Below are 17,847 nucleotides of genomic sequence, written 5' to 3' on the forward strand. Positions count from 1 at the left end.
AACAGCAATGGCGACCGGTCGCTATGCTCTCTCCGTTTCGTCGACGCGACGGAAATATTGATTTTCGTTCGCCGGGTATACACCAGACAATGTACCGTGGGTGCCGGGTCCGCGGACGGCTTAAATATAACGCGCGCCGCGCCGATCGGAATTTGCCGACCGTCGCCGACGCGCCCCGGTCCCGATTAATATGCGCGCCGCTGCCGCCGCCGCCGTAATTGCGCCACGCCGATTGGTTCATGCATGGAGGTATGCACTCGTAGGCGCGTTCACATTGGTTGCGAGCGTTTCCGGAAAACGTCGGCGATGCGCAGTCACGCGCGGCGCACAGTAGCGTTGACACGGCACAGTTGTTCGAATGTACCTGTCAAAATTGACATTTCGAAATATAATTAAAATTGTTACTCTTCTTGCAGTGCGTATTTTCTCGGAATAAAATGATAGATGAGATCCCCCTTTCAACGAATTGTCAAAGTTGTCGATATAATATTTCATTAAAAGATGTCTGAATTGACGTGAGATTTTAAAACTGTTCAGTTTTGGAGGTACGTCTTGAAGTTAGAGAAAAAATATTATTTGACACGTGTAATCCTAGATGACGCTGGGAAAAGATTTGGCGCGAGTTTTAATGTACAATCTTTCTGGACTTTCGTACCAAATTTTGCCATTAACAGATCTACATTCTTCAAAAATAAAATTTTCGTTAAAAATTGTTTTATTAGTTTTCCATTTTTAGATTTACGAAAACCAAGAATAAACGTATGCGTATAAACTGTGTGTCATGGAATGACACACAGTATTTCGCATGGCGTCGACGTGGTAACGTTTGAGTATTTCGAAATAGCAGGTGTCGTTTGTGACGGAAACTGCGCCTGAATATGCCATATACCGAAGAATACATTAAAAACAAATTAACCGAAGAACTGAAAGCTTCGCACGTGGTACGTAGAGCTACTTTTCCAACTACTTCACTCCCCTTTTTCTGCGGTGTCACAGGCATGATAACCTACAATTTTACTAGGACTCACTCTCAAGTTTCTTGCCGATTAGTTTCGATTCGAGGATAGATTTCGGAGCGATAAACGGTTACGCCGGCGGACACGCATAAGGAAGAATGCAGGGAAAACTGCAGCTCGCTTTGATCTCTTCTTTTGCCATTTTCTTGAGATGCTGCATTACTCACCATTCTCACAGTGGAGAGAGCAAACCCCCCATATATGGAGATTACGAAGCACAGCGGCACTGGCAGGAGATCACCTTGAATCTACCCTCTAACAAGTGGTATATCAATACCACAGATAACGATCTGCAATATTGGGGATTAGATTACCCGCCCTTGACGGCGTATCACAGCCTTCTGTTAGGTCATATTGCAACCAGAATTGATCCCTCCTTCGTGAAATTGCACGAATCCAGGGGACTCGAGAGTGCGGAGCACAAGCACTTCATGAGGCTGACCGTCTTGATCGCAGACATTCTAGTATATGTACCAGCAATTATGTACTTTGTAGCTAATTTGCATTTGTCATCGAAAAGTTGTCGATCCACCGAGTCCAACGTGTTCCAGTTTAAGAAGCGAGACGCTGTAATTTTGACAGCGTTAATCTATCCGGGATTAATACTGATAGATCACGGACACTTCCAATATAACTGCATATCACTGGGTCTTTTTGTCGCCGCTGCAACCCTCGTAATGCAAGATTCATTCATTCTTGGCTCAGTTCTATTCGTCTTGGCGCTAAACTACAAGCAAATGGAATTGTATCACGCTTTACCGTTTTTCTTTTTCATACTCGGGAATTATACGCCTGGTAAAACTAAATCCCGGTCCCGTTCTATTCGCATGCTTACATGCATCTCCATTACTGTACTGTCAACATTCGGCATCACTTGGATGCCCTTTCTCAAAAGCAAGGATTTATTTTTCAGTACCGCCCTCCGATTATTCCCGCTCTCGAGAGGTGTATTTGAAGACAAAGTCGCCAACATTTGGTGCGCGATCAATGTTATCTGTAAATTACGACACATCTTTACGAACGCGCAATTAGCTACGATCTGCTTAGCGACTACAACGTGCGCAGTTTTACCAAGTTGCATCAAATTGTATTTGTCACCTACGAAGAAAACATTTGTGGTGTCTTTAATCAATTCTGCCCTAGCATTCTTCCTTTTCTCGTTTCAAGTTCACGAGAAGTCCATTCTCTTAGCTGCCGTGCCGGTTTTACTGCATTTTCATAATGATCCCCTTCCTTGCTTTTGGTTCTTGATCATCTCACATTTTAGTATGTTGCCGTTGTTTATAAAAGATGAGCTATATCTTGCTTATCTCGGTACAATGGTTTTTTATTTCTTTTCCGTTTCTTGCATGTGGCCTGACATATTTCACAACAATAAAACAAACAGCTTATTAAACAAGGATAAATCAAAAGGCAGGATACAACAAAGATATAAAAAAGACAAGTCTCTTTCAAATTTGCTAAAATACAATAAAAGAACTTATCTCTTTATTGCGTTTTGTGGATCCATGTTAGGTGTATCGGTTCTCTCCATCGTCAGCAAATTTGTAGAGCCACCTAAAAAGTATCCTGACCTATTTCCACTTTTAGTATCAATATATTCATGTGGGCATTTCCTAATCTTCTTTGCGTATTTCAATTATGTTCAATTATTCGCGTCAAGGCAAGAAACTTTTGCAAATAAGACCAAATGACGCTAAACACAGTTATTGCAATCAACATATGTAAATTATTATAAATAATAAATAAATGTAAAATATGTATATTATATTGATATTATTTGAAACCAGTACATATGACCAATATTTTACTGCAATGCGTTATCAGAGAGACCTACTTTTTCTCCATTACATGTACACACTAATGTTAGAAGTAAGATATATATTTATGCATAGCCTCGAACTTCGAGCTTTCAAATACCTAGTTTCTTTTACTTCTGGAAATATTAAAATTAAAATGATATTTACAGTACTGCTATAGCGAGTTTTAGTCGTGCAACAACATCGCTTTAAACCAGTCTTTCCGAGTCTTCCGTAGATGTATTTTGTATTGGTCTTCTTCATATAATCAATTTAATTCAGAAGGTATATTAAATCATTTCCTATGAATTATACAAGTTGATAATCTTATAAATGTCAGTCAAGATTAATACAAAGTTAAAAGTACGCGGAAATATAAATATGTTTCCAAAGTCATTTTTACTTTCCAAAATCGGTATTGTTATTGACACTATGACTTATTTACTACAGACTATTATTTTTAAGTCATTTCTCGATTGTAGAGAAAACATTTGCAATACGTTATGTGTTGCAGGAAGTAGTAGATCAATCTGATGGTTGTGGTGCTAAGTTTTCAGTAATTGTTGTTTCTGATATGTTCCACGGAAAACCGTTATTGCAACGTCACAGGTAATATGTCACATATTGTCTCACGATATATCAGATTATAGATACATTTTAATGCATTTCCTCATTTAGAATTAATTAATAGATATAACTTTTTCAATTATGGTAAACTCAGTAATAAATCAGTAATAAAAATGTATTATTCTCAGGCTTGTAAACACGATCCTGGAAGAAGAACTGAAGACAATTCACGCTTTTTCGCAAAAAACGTTAACTCCAGAGCAGTGGGAGAAAATGAGAACTTGATTATATTATCTCTTATAGATATTTTCGTATATGTATTGAATTAGCAATCCTCAAGTTTTTACACAACTTTTAATTTATATCACAAGCAAGCTAATTTATATCAAAAGCAAGATAAATATCAACTGGATCATCTTCATTGACATCAAATAATTTTCAAAGCTTGTTGAAATAATTTATTAAAGATGCATTCATTCAAAATATCCACGCCCGGCAAAGTAATTTTGCATGGAGAACACGCGGTGGTATATGGGAAAACTGCTCTAGCAGGTAGTTTAGATTTACGTACCAAAGTCAATTTTACTGAATTACCTGACGAATCGAGCGATGAGATCAAAGTGGACTTCCCTGGGGTGGACTGTAGCTTTGTGATAAAAATCGGCTCGCTTATGGATTATTTCTTTACCGAGGGTTCACTTAACGAGTTCGATGTGGATTTTCGTAACAAAGTGCAGGAATACGTCGCCAAGAAGATAACTTTTAATAGTACAGCACAGCTTTTAAGCTTAGAAGCATTCGTGTATTTGCTCGTTTACATGACCATCAAGGAGCGGATCAAATTGAAACCATTCCACTTGCATTTAACCACGCAGTTGACGATCAGAGCGGGTTTAGGTAGCTCAGCGTCGTTCGCCGTATGCCTCGCTGCATGCTTTCTGCATTGGTCATATTTGCAAAAAGGTGTTGAGAGAGATTTCAATCATACCGATCTTGAAAAGATCTCTGCATATGCGTTCAGATCTGAGAAAATCATGCACGAGTCTCCGTCCGGAATAGACAATAGCGTGTGCACGTACGGCTCCATGATTGAATACCGAGCGGAGGAACCGATATTCATGTTACAAGTGCCAAAGATGAAAATTTTGCTCGTCGATTCAAAAGTCAGCCGGAATACTAAGGATCAAGTAAAACGAGTGGAACAACTGAGGAAGTATTATCCCACCATTATCGAACCTATCTTGCACAGTATCGATGGTGTGTCACAGATGGCCCGTAACGTTTTTAAAAAGATGCACGAGACGCCTGAAAATGATGAAGACGGTTGGCAATCATCGTACGAAGAGTTGAAGGTAAATCTCATTCCTCGTGAATTCCAACATTTAAGTGTATAATACCGTGCAGTATCGTTGCCTCCAAAATTCTTGTACATAACTTTCCTCCGTCTACTGGCAATTAATAGTCTCTTCGTATATGTTTCGCAGACTCTAATCTTCATAAATCAGAAACTGCTAAGCGCGTTAACCGTGTCACATCCGAAGCTGGATACAATTTGCGCGGACGCACAGAATCTGTTCCTCGCGGGGAAGCTCACGGGTGCTGGCGGAGGTGGATTTGCGTATATCTTGCTGCCACCGCATAAGAAGGAAGAAAAGAACCAGGAAGCGCTAACGCGAATCTTAAAAGAGAAAGGTTTCGATGTCATAGAAACTGTACTAGGTGGCGAGGGAGTCAAAATAGATAAATAATGTATTATAAAAATAGCACGAGTTCAATTACAAAATGGTGTAAGGGAGGAATTTTATGAATGGGAGAATGACATTTTACGTGTGACATGTTCATATCTTAAAGAATAATGAATTTTATGAATGAAATTTTATGAATAACATGTTCATATATTAAAGAATAATGGAATATACATTTGTTAAATAAATATCGAAATTATCACATTATAAAGATTAAACTAACAATAAAATATTCTCTTGTACTGATAATACGTAACAATTATCAAAGATGTCTGTTATAACATTATTATAAATTATCTAAAATATATTATAATACAATTTAAGAAAAGATATTTATTAAATGCCTTTCAAGGAAAGGTATTTGCATAATTTTCTTCGCGTCTTTTCTATTGAGTTTTGAGTCAAATTTCACTGAAATTGTTTTTGTGTCCGTAAAAACTTCATAAATGAGACAGCTGTCTCAAATCTCTGTCCTCGAGTCCGCTAGTGACGCGTCTTAAATTAAGCTTTTTCACAATATTGTTAATGATTTAAAAAACAGATTATTAAATAAGCTTTTTTTATCTTCTACTAAATATTAAAATGATATGATCTGACGTGAGTATTGCGTTTTATATCTCATAATAATCACTTTCACAGTACGTGCATTCAGACTACAATAACGATATTCTAGATCCGATTTAATATCATTTAATATTTTTAATACGTTTATACTGTATGTAAATCATTTATACTATATAATTGTGACGCGCTTCAATGAGTGAACAAGGTTTGTCCACTTAAGTAAAACAAAATCTTTCTACAATGATCATGACTAGGTTTAGAATATCGGAATACACGAGGGAAGTAACTCGCATTAAAACTGGATAATAATTAATCAATCTTTCCTAATTTCTGTCGGCTGCTAAGAAAAGATCTGATACACACATTACTTCTCTCTATTGTCAAAATATAGTCGTGTCTAAATAAACTACGTATTATGTAGTAAATGCACTTACATACGTGAATGCAAGCAGGAGTTATAAATTAATTTTTTAGAATACGGTCTAAGTCACATCGCTACCTTTACCGAGTAGGTATACTGCTGTCTTGCTGGTGTCGCAAATTGCAATTCATTACAAGGTGATCGGTATTGGAAGTACCGTCATCGTTTCCTTCCTCCGCATTATGCATCACATTGGGTGCGAGTTGCTTCTCCTCCAGTTTCACCTCGGTTATCCACTCGTTTATCTCATTCGTGTACATTTTCTTCTGTAGCACCTCTCGCGTTCGTGGCCGTGAACCGATGAACAGAGTGCTTCCGCCGACGACCAACGAGCTGCGCAGGTTTTCCAGAATTTGGAAATCTTCGATTATGCATTGCAACTCGTTCCACTTTAATTCCACTTCTTCGTGAAGCATTTTTTCCTCTAAAAACAAAAAGAACGTAAGAGAAGGTGTATTTTGCAAATTATTTGAGAGAGTTGTCGCCTTCGATGATATAATTACCGTCGTGTTTCGAAGTCGATTTTTTATATTGTATTCTAAACCGGAAAGCTTCCAAGAAACTGGACACTACGATAGTCAATACGATCATAGTGATTAGATAAAATATCATAAAGTATATCCTCGTGTACATGCCCACGGTAAATGCGTACGCATTCATCTGTATAAACCAATTGTTGACAACCGTCAATTCAAAGAGTGTCATGCCGCTTGCTATGAGATTGTCGAAAGTATTCAGGTAGTAATATCCCAGGGCCGTGCTGCCGTTCACAGAATACTCGTAAAAGTCTTCAACGGTTGTATTTCTGTCAAAATTGTCGAGGAATTAGTACATGTTGAAAATACAAAAAATTCAACCCGATTAATCCTAATTAATTAGATACTAACTTGCAACAATTGCGCATATCGTATCCCGCGAACATCTCCATTCCGATGATCGCGAAGAAATAGTACAACACCAACATGACGATCGCCGTCGAGCACATCTGCGGCGACAGAATCACCAAGGTACCGAAGACGTCGCGGTAGCGTTTCTTTATCTTAAACAATCTCAACGTGCGAAGAGGGCGGAACAGAACGAGGAACGTGGCCGACGGGAATAAAATGAGAGCACATGCGGCGACGAGGGTCATTATTGACGTTCCCAGATCGAAAAGATTCCACCCGGAGCTCAGGTAACGTCTCACGCCGAGAGCTAGTACCTTTGACAACGCCTCGACCACGAAAACTGTAAATTTATTTGCACATTTTAAGAGTCCACTGTTCTTCAAGATGCTTTAATTATAATAGTTGTATTAAATTATTATTATAAATTAATTATAAACATTCACTCACGTCCTCCAAATAGCAGAGTGTCCCAACACGCGGCGAACTCGTGCGCCGACTCCACGAGCCCGCTGCTCGGTTCTATGATCCTTACTATCATAGCGACACAGTTGCTGGCAATGATTATATCTGCAAAATGTGCGAACGGTGAAATACCGGGTATTCCTGAGCGCGTGGTCGTTCGCGTGTGCCATTTACTTACACACTAACGTTTCGAAGTACGGCCACTTAATGAAGGCGTGAGCGCAGGTGCACAGCATCTGCAGCGGCCACCAGGTGCTGCGGTACCACGGTATGTTGGAATACTGCAAGTCCCACTGAAGCGTCGTGGCGTCGTAAATCGCCGAGAATTCCTCGCAGTTTAACGCGCCGCTTCCCGATGCATTCATGTGGCAAAACATCAAGACAACGTCTCGCACAGCTGCGAAACGCACGCAATATAATGCACTCGTCGTTGCGAGTATAAAATTTGATATCAAAAAAATCAAATTGACTTGATCGTACACACATTTGTTTGGAGCATAGTACCGCATCAGCCCTTCGAACTGGCGGAATCGCATTTTGTCGGGATTCTGTTTGGAGACCAACAGCCTAAAGGCGTGCTGACACGCCCTCCTCTTGTGCAGAAACAGCTTTTTGAACTTGTCGCGCTCGCGAGACGTGAACGTCTCGTTCACCACCGCCAGCATTAAGTTCATCATTACGTACAGCATGGTGCACAAGTAAGAGACAAAGTATATCGCGTACCATTTGTTTTGCGAATACGATGGCATCATTACGTCTGGAAAGCTGCGAATTGTACGCCGTTAATAAGCCGTATTGTAATTAATTGCGTCTATAATCTCATTTAGATTACGGTTATTAAAATTACCATCCACTCACTTGGCGGTAGTAAGAAGAACAAACAGACTGACGAAGCTATCTTGCAACGTGGAAAAATTCCTGTTCATCTCGCTGAACATGTAATAGCCCATTACAGTGTACACGGTGATCAAGAAGAAGAGCAGCCCCAACATGTCTAGGATGGGTGGTAGTGTAAGAAGTATTTGCCTTATAAATCTTCTTACGCCCCCGCAGTACTTCGTGTCTATTAGAAAAATCGGTCTCAGGGCGCGCGTCACGCGGAAGTGCGAGGATTGCCGTACCAGCACTGTCATGGCTTCGAGAAACATAATGGCTAGCGTGATACACTGAAACAGAAATCCATGAGGATATTCGTGGAGAGTCAATAACCCGGCTTAATAATCGTGTTTCCCCTCCCCCCCTCCCCCCCCCGACGAAATTGCACGTGTCATCCTCTATTCATTTGAATTTCGCGACGAGTACCGATGCGACGTGATTAAAAACTCTGACGTTGACAGCTGACATTGCATCCGCAGCTCATTATGTAAGTAAACTAATAAGTCATTGCATATTCGTTGCAGTACTTGTTATTCATCCGAACGAAGCCGGCCGCTGCGATCGTCAACGTATGCATCATTACTGTCTGATGCCCTTATATCATCGCATAATAAGCCTGAATAAGCAAACATATTATCGCCCGCAAGTGTAGCGGCCGAGCAACTATTCGGATAATCTGATTATGCAAATACTGTTTTGTCTATGAACACGTGCTTTCTGCACGCATGTTGGCGAAACTATCGGCTACCGCTGTTCTGCTCCGTCGAGTATATTAAATTTTACTGCAAAGAGAGTCTCCTACTTTCAGCATTGTACGTTTGTGCCTCAGCATCGGTCCCCAACCGGTCCATCTCAGCTTCAGAGCTAGTTCCACGCCAATGGTAATTAAGGCGAGCAATTCCACTGAACCGTGTATCCACACTGGTACCTGGAACAAAGCATACAAATGAAAAAATCTCAATTTCTCAGGAAATCGTGTGCTATTAATATTCGCATATGCGCGTAACGTACTTGAAACAATGGCAAAGCAGGTTTTTCTACAAACGCCAGAGACAGCAAGATCAGCGAAGTCAGTAAATCTAATCCATTGTACCAACTGTTATGCACTAAGAGATACGCTGGCAAATCTTCAGGGTGCCTTGGGTGAGAATCAAATTTCTCATTGTTTCTACCTTCCTGAAAGAGTTTACGCACGCTTCTGAGTAATTGTTGAATAGTGCGATTGAACAGAGCTTAAGTTCTCACATGATGCAGCGTTATCTAATCACTCCATGCTTGCAGTGTTCAGAAAAATACAACAGACATCTCTACATATATTATGTAATGATCATATTACGAATAATCGTACAGCATGTACGTGTATGTAGCACATATATATATATATATTGTAGAATGTAATATCCTTGAAAAAGATAATTGATCACTGGATCTTTTGTGTGCGACTGTACATTAAAGTACTTGCTGTTACTAGAATAATAGTGGAATTGATGCAATTGATAAACAATTACCTCTAAAAATATTGCAGCCTTGTGATAGTTCATTTCCCAATGCATGTCGACATCGAGAATCGCATCGCGTGGAGTGAACACTATGTTCTCAGTCATACTGAGCGCGGTCCCCGTCTCACTCGCTTCGTACTTGGTATTCAGCTGATTAGTGCTATTAGCATCATCGAACGAGGACTTTACGTGGCTCTTGGAGGAAGGCGAAGACAGCATGGAGCCATACTCTGCGAAAAACATGAAAACTCTCTTGTAGTCTGGCCAACAAGCACTTCTCTTGGAACCGGTCAACCTTTCAATAGACAATTTTTAACATTTCTAGACGTAAAGCACGTCTTACAGTACTGACTCAAGACATAACTACTCGACAAGAATGTGCACTATCAAGAACAAGGTGCCACACAGGTCTCGACGATCCGCGGAAAGTCACAATACTGCAAGAAACGCGTGATCCGTAGGAGCAAATACTCCTCCTGTCAACCTGCATGCAGTTCGCAGTGTTGCAGCGAGAGGCCGTAATATTCGTAACAACACCGAGTCAACAGCGAGGATCTGAATGACTCTAGGACGCTGAAGGCACAGGCTCACTCACGTTTGTTCGAACCGTTCAGGATCTCCTGATCGAGCGGCAGGCTCGAATCGTCGCTGAATCGTTGGTAATCGGCGGCATGCTCGCCCGGCCGCGACGAAGACATTAGAGCGCGCGTCGCGTCGCGTCACACAGCTGACGCGTATTGCATTAACCGCACCGCACCGCACCACCCCGCGCCGCACGATGGGTGCACCCGCTTCCTGTCAGCGGTCGAAAGCGTCACGGTCGACAGAATCCGGACGACCCCGACCGTCCGGTGAACTCAGAAGTCCCGACACCTCCACCGAGACGACGATCGACTCCGACTGAATGATGCATCGCACGCGGTGGCATATATATGTAGGTGCGTGCAGGCGCATAACGTCTCGCATTCCTTCGGTACTTCGTGCACACTGCGTTAAAGCATTGCAAAATTGGCGACTCCGTTCTGTCAGTTATTTGTTATTTACAAATTTTCTTACTCTGTGAAATCTTCTGTTGACTTGTAAGTCGCCGATTTTCTGCCTTGACTACTTGACTATTGACTGTTGACTGCTATTGACGCATTTAAAGGGAACGTCTGAAGCTTGGAGGGAAATTTAAAAAAATCTCTCGCGCTTGCTGCCCCGCTGTCGCCGTTCTATTGCTGCCTTGCCTATCCGACATCTATCGACAAATCTCAGATTTCCTAGGAAAGCCGTAATCTGATGATAAGCATAACTTTTTAATAAAGTAGATTTCTGCCTCCGCTCTTTATCTAATACGATAATGCAAGATTCTCTTTGAAATTACACCGTTATTAGAAAAATTACTTGTATATTGTCAGAGAATTTTTACACGCATCGCGAATCACCATTATTGCGATTGCGCCGCGAAAAATCACGCAAAAGTTATCAATCTCGCATGCGGTAACAAAGTTCACTCCCCCCGTACGGTATGTAATGAAAAGCATAAAAAGCGCCAAGCTTTTGATTTCTGACAATGACGGATGTATGTATGTACATTGTTGCTGCATTCCTCGTACGCTCATTACCCTCATACGCGTACGATTACGTGTAATCTATTGCACTCGGCTGGCTGCGTGCAATCGTACACTCAACTGGTTCTTATCTTTCGCAAGCCGAGCGCAAACTTTGCAACCAATTAGCACTAATTATGCCTCGTTACAAAATAACGACTAATTACTATTAGTTCGATCTCAAATATTACTGGACATTTATAAATACAAGAATAATTTAATCAACGATACTTGACATCCCGATTGTATGATTTTATGTATGTACAAAAATAAACATGACATAATCATCGTCGCGAACTAAATATTTTTCCAGGAATATTGCTTCTGTTGGGTGACTTTCTCCGCTGATGACTCATGAAATTCCTGAAATGCTTTGAATCATATCCCTATCTATCACTGTTAAATCTTTAAATGTTTGTAGGACTAGTCCAGAACTATCCAACGTGTCAATTCCCTCTTGTGCTACGAACTTTTGATACGGTTGATTCCAAAGCGCATGCAAAATATCCGTTCACCGGCTTTCCGCGTTGCGTTTGACAATTAAAAATTACGGAAGTCAACGATTCGTCACGTGTGCCCATATGAAGGCTTCACCGATAAAGCAGAGTCTAAGTGATACGACTGAAATATTATTCTTCTTATCAGTCGCATAATAAGTCTCTTTTTTTTGCTAAACAATCTTAGTCGAATATTTCTCGTTTATCGCGACGTCGCCCGTTGTCCTCGTTCTGTCTGCTCGAAAATGATATGCCCGAGGTGATGAACCAATTCATTCGTTTTTCACGACCTCACGTCTTCTTGTTAACATGCCGCATTGTTAATGCCGAGATTCATCGATTACATAACGCCTCTCTAACAAGCCTATCTCTGAATTCCGCTCTGTAAAACACAAACTCCGTTATCGCAATAACATGCAACGTCATTTCGTAATTTTTCCCGTACGAAAACGAAAACTTGGACAATATAAGACACTGCAACGAAATCGTAGGTGCGCCGAACGTGTCCGGATCAGGACGACCCGACTAGACCTGCGAAGTGGCTTGAATATTCACGATGACGTCGGTCGTGTGGACTGCGCCGATGGCAATCACTTCATTGCCGTAACGCTGAACGACGAAATAATCGACGTCGACGATATCTGTAGCGATCGGCTCGAAGATAAATGGCGAGAGGCCCAGACGGATCGCGACAAGGTGCTCTTTTACATACTGAGTCAGATTGTTTATCCGGACTTTGACACGCCGCGACCGGAGAAGTTTGAGTCGCCGTACGCTCTGGTAGACGAACGCGACGTCGTGTTGCTGAGATGGCAAGGCGGCAAGGCGATTGGATTTTACACTGTCAAACCTACAGGTAACTATAATAAATGTCAAAAATGTAAGAAATAGTTTAGAGAATAAGGATTCTAACGGTGATTTCAGGTACGGAAGTGTTCTCGACGAAGGAGAGATACGTGATGCCCGTGGTAGACACGGCGTACATCAGATCAGAGTACAGAAACCGGGGTTTCGGTACGGAGATTCCGTCGGACGTGGTCGCGCGCTTTCCGAGCGAGGACATCGGCTTCTCCATGCCAATCTCAAGCGGCATGCTGAAAAGTAAGCAGGCCTAATGCATCCGTCGCATTGCACCGCATTGCTCTCATAATTATGAATCTGTTTTCGCGTAGTTCTGAGGACATTCCTGACGGGACGCAAGGAGTACCGGCTGCGTTTCTGGGAGATCGCGGACTGCGACATCGCCGGATCTCAGCGGCTGATATGGTGTCGTTTGAAGAAAGCGGCCTTATGACAAAAAGCAGTTAGAATTTATTATAAAAGCCACCGCGATGGCGTAACAGCATATTTATATATCTGCAATTGTACATTAGATATTTTGCGTACATGTTACATGTGTATATATATTTGGAGAAATACACAGACGTATATATTTCCAATTATATATTATATCTATAAAAATTAAGTGTGGAATACAAGTTCATATATATATATGTATATATATATATCGCCTGAAAGTTTTCCACGTATCGAAAGAAGCGGGAGTATCTAAATCCTCGGTCTCGCAGGTGTATGAAACGCACTTAGGTTGATTAATTCCTTAATTAATAGTACATACCCGCCTCATTTCAAGCTACTTTTAAATTCGTTCAACAAGATCGATCCTATAACCATTTTCTCACAATTCACGCACACTTCCAGCTGCTCCGCGTCGATGAACTTTATCGTCACCAACACCAACGATTTCGACGCTAAGGTGTGAGCGACGAATCTGTAAGCATTTACGATATTTGAATGTAGCTTCGTATAAACATATGATAGAAATATGTCGAGGTAAACAAGATGCGATTTGTGAGTGCGCTTACCGCATAATTTCGTCCTCGTTAGCTATTCTTGCGACGTTTGCGGTCTCAAAGACTCTTTGCGGGAGAGCGTTCTTGTTGCCGGAGTACGGTATTTTCGCCGCGTGCTCGTTCATACCCTTTAGCTTAGCCCTCTCCGCGTTAAACATGCTCTCGGGTAAAGTTACAGATCTTATTATCTCCCCGATCGGCGGCTTGATACTGACCGGACACGAGTGTTTCTCATCGTTGATCGTAAAGTCGATGTAAAAGTTTGCCGGTTGAGTGGAATCGTTGAAATTAACGCCCAACGTAGAGGATAACGTGGCGTTTATGTCAAGCGATGGTACGCGCGTAAAGTCGTGAATAAACATTCCCTTTTGTAAATTCTAGAAAGGAAAGTGCAACATAATTTCATTGAAACGAATTGAATAATGCTCGCGCAATTGCCTACCTTGTTTCCTATTTGGATCTCCTTAATGACATCGTTACTTTCGTTGGAGAACGTTAACTCAATGCTAACCAAATTCGCACTGACCAAATGCTGCGATCTCGTAAATCTGTATTCAAGTTTTAGACCGTGCCCCGTGATGCCGTTTAACAAGACGGTCCTCTTCAGCGGAACGTACGATGTCGTCACTTCTCGGACACCGTCTGTGACCGTTGGGTTAACTGGAGTGAGAAAACCACCGAGGCTAGGCGTCATCACAGGAGTCATCGGAGCAACTAAAGAACAAATACACACGAGATGTGTTAATATTAAAATTGTCTTGGATTTTGGCTTTTCGTCAAATTGATAAACTAACTATCGTCCAGGTCGAGTAGTAAATCAAAGTTGCTCTTCGGCTTTTCTTTCACTTCTTGCTTAACGACTTTGGGTTTTTCCTCCTCGCTTTCTTGAGACTCGCTCTCATCTTCCTCCTCTTCTTCAGAGTCCGTTTCTTTTCTGCTTGACGATTCGGTTTCGGAGTCGTCAGACTTCGTTTCACTCTTCTTTCCACTGCCCGTCTCAGATTTATCCGAATCGCTCGTGTATTCCGAAGAATCGCTGTCCTCGTCCGAGGACTCGCTGGACGAAGAGTCGGACGATTGATTCTCTGATTCTGAAAAATCAAAGATAAAAGATTAATAGATTATTAAGATATTAAGATAAAATACATGATAAATGCGAGAATATTAATGACCATCTTCACCTTCGACGGGAGTGCTTTCCTCGTCGCTGTAGAATGATTTCTCCTTTTCTTTGCTCTTCTTTCTTTCCTTCTCTTTTCTGTTATGCCGTTCTTCTCTATGCTCCTGTATAACCGGCGGCGCGACGTCTCGCACGGATGAATCTTGCGTAATCTCAGGAAAAGGCGGTAACGGCCGATAACCCGCGCACGGCATGTCCAAGTAATGGGACAGAGTGCCCAATTGGTACTCCGAGTCCTTGAACCTGGACGTTAAAGTTGGCGCCGGTTTCGGGGCGAGGAAAATCCGCTTCGCAAATTGCGGAAGCATCCTCTTCGCGCCGCCTTCGTCCTCGAAAATAAAGTGCCGTAGGAATCGCGCGCGGTCTCTAATATCGTAATTTTGATCATACTTGGCGAGTTGGAAGACGTACTGGCAGAACGGTCTCGTCTGCGTCGGATTGTTCAAGCACAGCTTCACCGCCAAATTCAAGGTTTGCAGTTTCACTATGTCTTGCTCGTTCACAAAGCTCTTCGCCATTTTTCGCAGCACGTCCGGTGCTATCTTCGGGACTCTGTCGGAATATTCGCCCAGAAGCCACAGGATAGAGGCCCTGGCTTGTGGCACGGTGATAAAATCCATTAACTTGGCCATATGAGCGATTATGTCCTTGTGTTCGTTCGGCTGTGTTTGCAGAAGCTTCTTTATTACTACAACACTTTCCGCGACAATAGCCTCTGTCAGGAACGAGGAAACGTATAATATTTAAGATAACAGATTACGCAACAAATGAAATGCAAAATGTAACAAAAGATTTACCATCTCTGTTGCTTAATAATGATACCAGTCCATTGAGACACGTGTCGGTCACCTCTTTGATGTTACTGGCGCACCTGCCGATCGCCTGGATGCTAGCACCAACAAATTCCTTGTCACTGCTAGAGATATATGTTTGAAATTCTCTGAGTATTACGCTGATGCTGGTTTCAGTCGCCAAATTCGTCAATATGTCGAGCTTCAGGAGCTTTATGTGAGTGGGATCAGAGGTCCGCACGAAAAACGATTTCAGGAAGGGCTCGAACATTCCCTGTTAAACACGCAGTAAGAATAAATGTAGTAATATTAATAACATTATATATGTGCAATATGAAATATTATTTACTAGATTACTAGAGACTAATCTGTATTACTTATAGCACTATACTTACATTACCTTTCTTGTAATTGATATGCTAGCGATGCAGTGAAGCACAATGCTCTGCACTTCTCTGTGGCCCCTCAACAGTCTAATTAGCGCCTTCGCGGCAGTCATGACTTCACTTCTGGGCGCCGCGTGATGATATAACTGCGCGACCGCCATCACCACAGACGCGTTACGACTTTGTAACAAAGGTTTCGTATTTCTCAACAATAAACGGTGATCGGGATCTAACGTGAACTTCGGTTTCTTTGGATTGGAAGAGTCAGAGTCAGAGTCATAAAATGGTCGATTTTCATCCTCATCCAAATTCTGCATACGTATATTTTCTGAATTAATTACTCCACGCAGTTAAAGATATATTGCACTCGCTCTAAAATATTCTCGGAGACATACTTACATCGATGTTTGGATTGACAAACTGTGTTCTAGCATATCTAGTGAGCATATTAACAATAACCACTTGGCCCCATTCGTCAACGTCCACCAACAAATTGCACAATTTTCTATAATTTTTATGAATGAGATCTATTCTTTCCGGGCACACTTCCTCGAATGCCATCACCGCCGAGCCTACCACGAGAGTGGTTTTGTCCGACAGTAACTTCTCGAGGACACTTATCAGTTCCTCCTTTTGTTCGGGATCCAACGAATACAGTTTAGGGATAGCGTGAGCAGCAGTTTTTCGTACGTATGGCGACATGTCGCTGGCCGAGTCTTTGATGGCAAGCATCACGATAGGTACTATCATGGAAACTCGTATACTGGACAGCACTCTCAAAGCACTTGCTCTTATTAGCTGATTGGGATCCTTCAGAGCTCTTTGAAACGTTGATATGGACAAAAGAGCGAGATCCTGCTGATCCTCGGCGTATCGCACCAGGTAGACATATACCAACTTCTTCACTTCGATATTCTTGGATACTACGTTCTTTACAACTGCTGGAAACAACTCCGATGCGTCTCTTCCTTTGGCTACCATCTGGAAAAGAGAATGAGTTGTCACCCATTGTCACCTGAGTTGATCTCAAAGCTAATTACCCCTATTATACGTTTCATGGCTTCCAGTTTAAGGCCATCCTTGTTACTATCCAGCATCTCCTTCAAATCCTCATGCCTAGCAAACATGAAATATTCTTATAAATCTTTATCGCTGCAATTGTGCTGCAGTTTTTGCTACGTTCAGAAACAAGTAATGACAATTCAGTTTTGAATATTTAAAATAATTTTAATACATAATTTGTAATGAGATTCAGCTTCAATTATTGATAATGTTTCAACTGCTTTTCACGTAATCAAAAAGAAGAAAAACTGGATTTAATTACTTCTTATAATCGGAGTGGAAGAATCCACCGGAAGCAGGATCTGTCGCGAGATCCGCGTCACCCGCACTCGACGGTCTCTCATTACTGTAAGAGCCGCCATTATTGGATAACGTATTCGCGGCTGCCGTCAACATTCTTCTACTCAGTTTCGCGCAGAACGATGCTTCCTTTTCCACGAAAACTTCAAATATCCCGACAATCGTCCATGCAGAGGAGACACTGAGGATCGAAATTTTTTGACAGCTGTCTTCAGCAAGCAGCCATGCTGTTTTCGTACACCCATATTATAGTAAATATAAGTAGGGCAACTCTTCATCGGCGTTATATCGAACGCGCCGATTGGCTGCTATTACTACCTAGTTTTCATTCGACGAAACGTCTAGAGATT

The 17,847-nt window shown here is 41.7% G+C and overlaps 6 protein-coding genes across 10 annotated transcripts; 4 read left to right on the forward strand and 2 right to left on the reverse strand.

Moving 5' to 3' along the window:
* The first annotated feature begins 798 nt into the window (after positions 1-798).
* LOC109610642 (probable dolichyl pyrophosphate Man9GlcNAc2 alpha-1,3-glucosyltransferase) lies at positions 799-2,779 on the forward strand. Its single transcript, XM_020034537.2, has 2 exons — positions 799-941; positions 1,022-2,779. Exon 2 carries the CDS (start codon positions 1,115-1,117, stop codon positions 2,708-2,710), a length of 1,596 nt encoding a protein of 531 aa, XP_019890096.1. The 5' UTR covers positions 799-941; positions 1,022-1,114; the 3' UTR covers positions 2,711-2,779.
* LOC105274507 (bolA-like protein 2) lies at positions 809-3,836 on the forward strand. Its single transcript, XM_020034543.2, has 3 exons — positions 809-941; positions 3,330-3,424; positions 3,571-3,836. The coding sequence occupies exons 1-3, from the start codon at positions 879-881 to the stop codon at positions 3,665-3,667; spliced, it is 255 nt and encodes an 84-aa protein (XP_019890102.1). The 5' UTR covers positions 809-878; the 3' UTR covers positions 3,668-3,836.
* On the forward strand, positions 3,814-5,446 carry LOC105274508 (mevalonate kinase). The gene is made up of 2 exons (XM_011330705.2): positions 3,814-4,734; positions 4,867-5,446. The coding sequence occupies exons 1-2, from the start codon at positions 3,850-3,852 to the stop codon at positions 5,128-5,130; spliced, it is 1,149 nt and encodes a 382-aa protein (XP_011329007.1). The 5' UTR covers positions 3,814-3,849; the 3' UTR covers positions 5,131-5,446.
* On the reverse strand, positions 5,114-10,983 carry LOC105274502 (two pore calcium channel protein 1). 3 transcript variants are annotated; one of them, XM_011330694.3, is made up of 11 exons: positions 10,893-10,983; positions 9,846-10,066; positions 9,349-9,513; positions 9,140-9,265; positions 8,320-8,627; positions 7,946-8,226; positions 7,640-7,858; positions 7,447-7,566; positions 7,000-7,339; positions 6,616-6,917; positions 5,114-6,536 (listed from the first exon to the last, which is right to left on the reverse strand). In XM_011330694.3, the coding sequence occupies exons 2-11, from the start codon at positions 10,053-10,055 to the stop codon at positions 6,193-6,195; spliced, it is 2,415 nt and encodes an 804-aa protein (XP_011328996.1). In that variant the 5' UTR covers positions 10,056-10,066; positions 10,893-10,983; the 3' UTR covers positions 5,114-6,192. The 3 variants fall into 3 exon arrangements, with proteins under 3 accessions (XP_011328996.1, XP_011328994.1, XP_011328995.1); XM_011330692.3 differs by lacking the exon at positions 10,893-10,983 and adding an exon at positions 10,432-10,534; XM_011330693.3 differs by lacking the exon at positions 10,893-10,983 and adding an exon at positions 10,189-10,302.
* A 103-nt stretch (positions 10,984-11,086) lies between these two features.
* LOC105274503 (protein FAM169B) lies at positions 11,087-13,364 on the forward strand. 2 transcript variants are annotated; one of them, XM_011330696.3, is made up of 4 exons: positions 11,087-12,184; positions 12,417-12,781; positions 12,850-13,026; positions 13,098-13,364. In XM_011330696.3, exons 1-4 carry the CDS (start codon positions 12,171-12,173, stop codon positions 13,217-13,219), a joined length of 678 nt encoding a protein of 225 aa, XP_011328998.1. In that variant the 5' UTR covers positions 11,087-12,170; the 3' UTR covers positions 13,220-13,364. The 2 variants fall into 2 exon arrangements, with proteins under 2 accessions (XP_011328998.1, XP_011328997.1); XM_011330695.3 differs by lacking the exon at positions 11,087-12,184 and having other exon boundaries at positions 12,192-12,781.
* LOC105274504 (AP-3 complex subunit beta-2) lies at positions 13,258-17,761 on the reverse strand. Of its 2 annotated transcripts, none has more exons than XM_026973653.1 (10): positions 17,460-17,761; positions 17,176-17,251; positions 16,535-17,116; positions 16,150-16,446; positions 15,756-16,023; positions 14,951-15,673; positions 14,573-14,869; positions 14,221-14,492; positions 13,791-14,155; positions 13,258-13,696 (listed from the first exon to the last, which is right to left on the reverse strand). In XM_026973653.1, the coding sequence occupies exons 1-10, from the start codon at positions 17,591-17,593 to the stop codon at positions 13,549-13,551; spliced, it is 3,162 nt and encodes a 1,053-aa protein (XP_026829454.1). In that variant the 5' UTR covers positions 17,594-17,761; the 3' UTR covers positions 13,258-13,548. The 2 variants fall into 2 exon arrangements, with proteins under 2 accessions (XP_026829454.1, XP_011328999.1); XM_011330697.3 differs by having other exon boundaries at positions 14,960-15,673; positions 17,460-17,760.
* Positions 17,762-17,847: the final 86 nt, after the last annotated feature.

The sequence above is a fragment of the Ooceraea biroi genome, chromosome 11, assembly GCF_003672135.1.
Source record: "Ooceraea biroi isolate clonal line C1 chromosome 11, Obir_v5.4, whole genome shotgun sequence".
Lineage (NCBI taxonomy): Eukaryota > Metazoa > Arthropoda > Insecta > Hymenoptera > Formicidae > Ooceraea > Ooceraea biroi.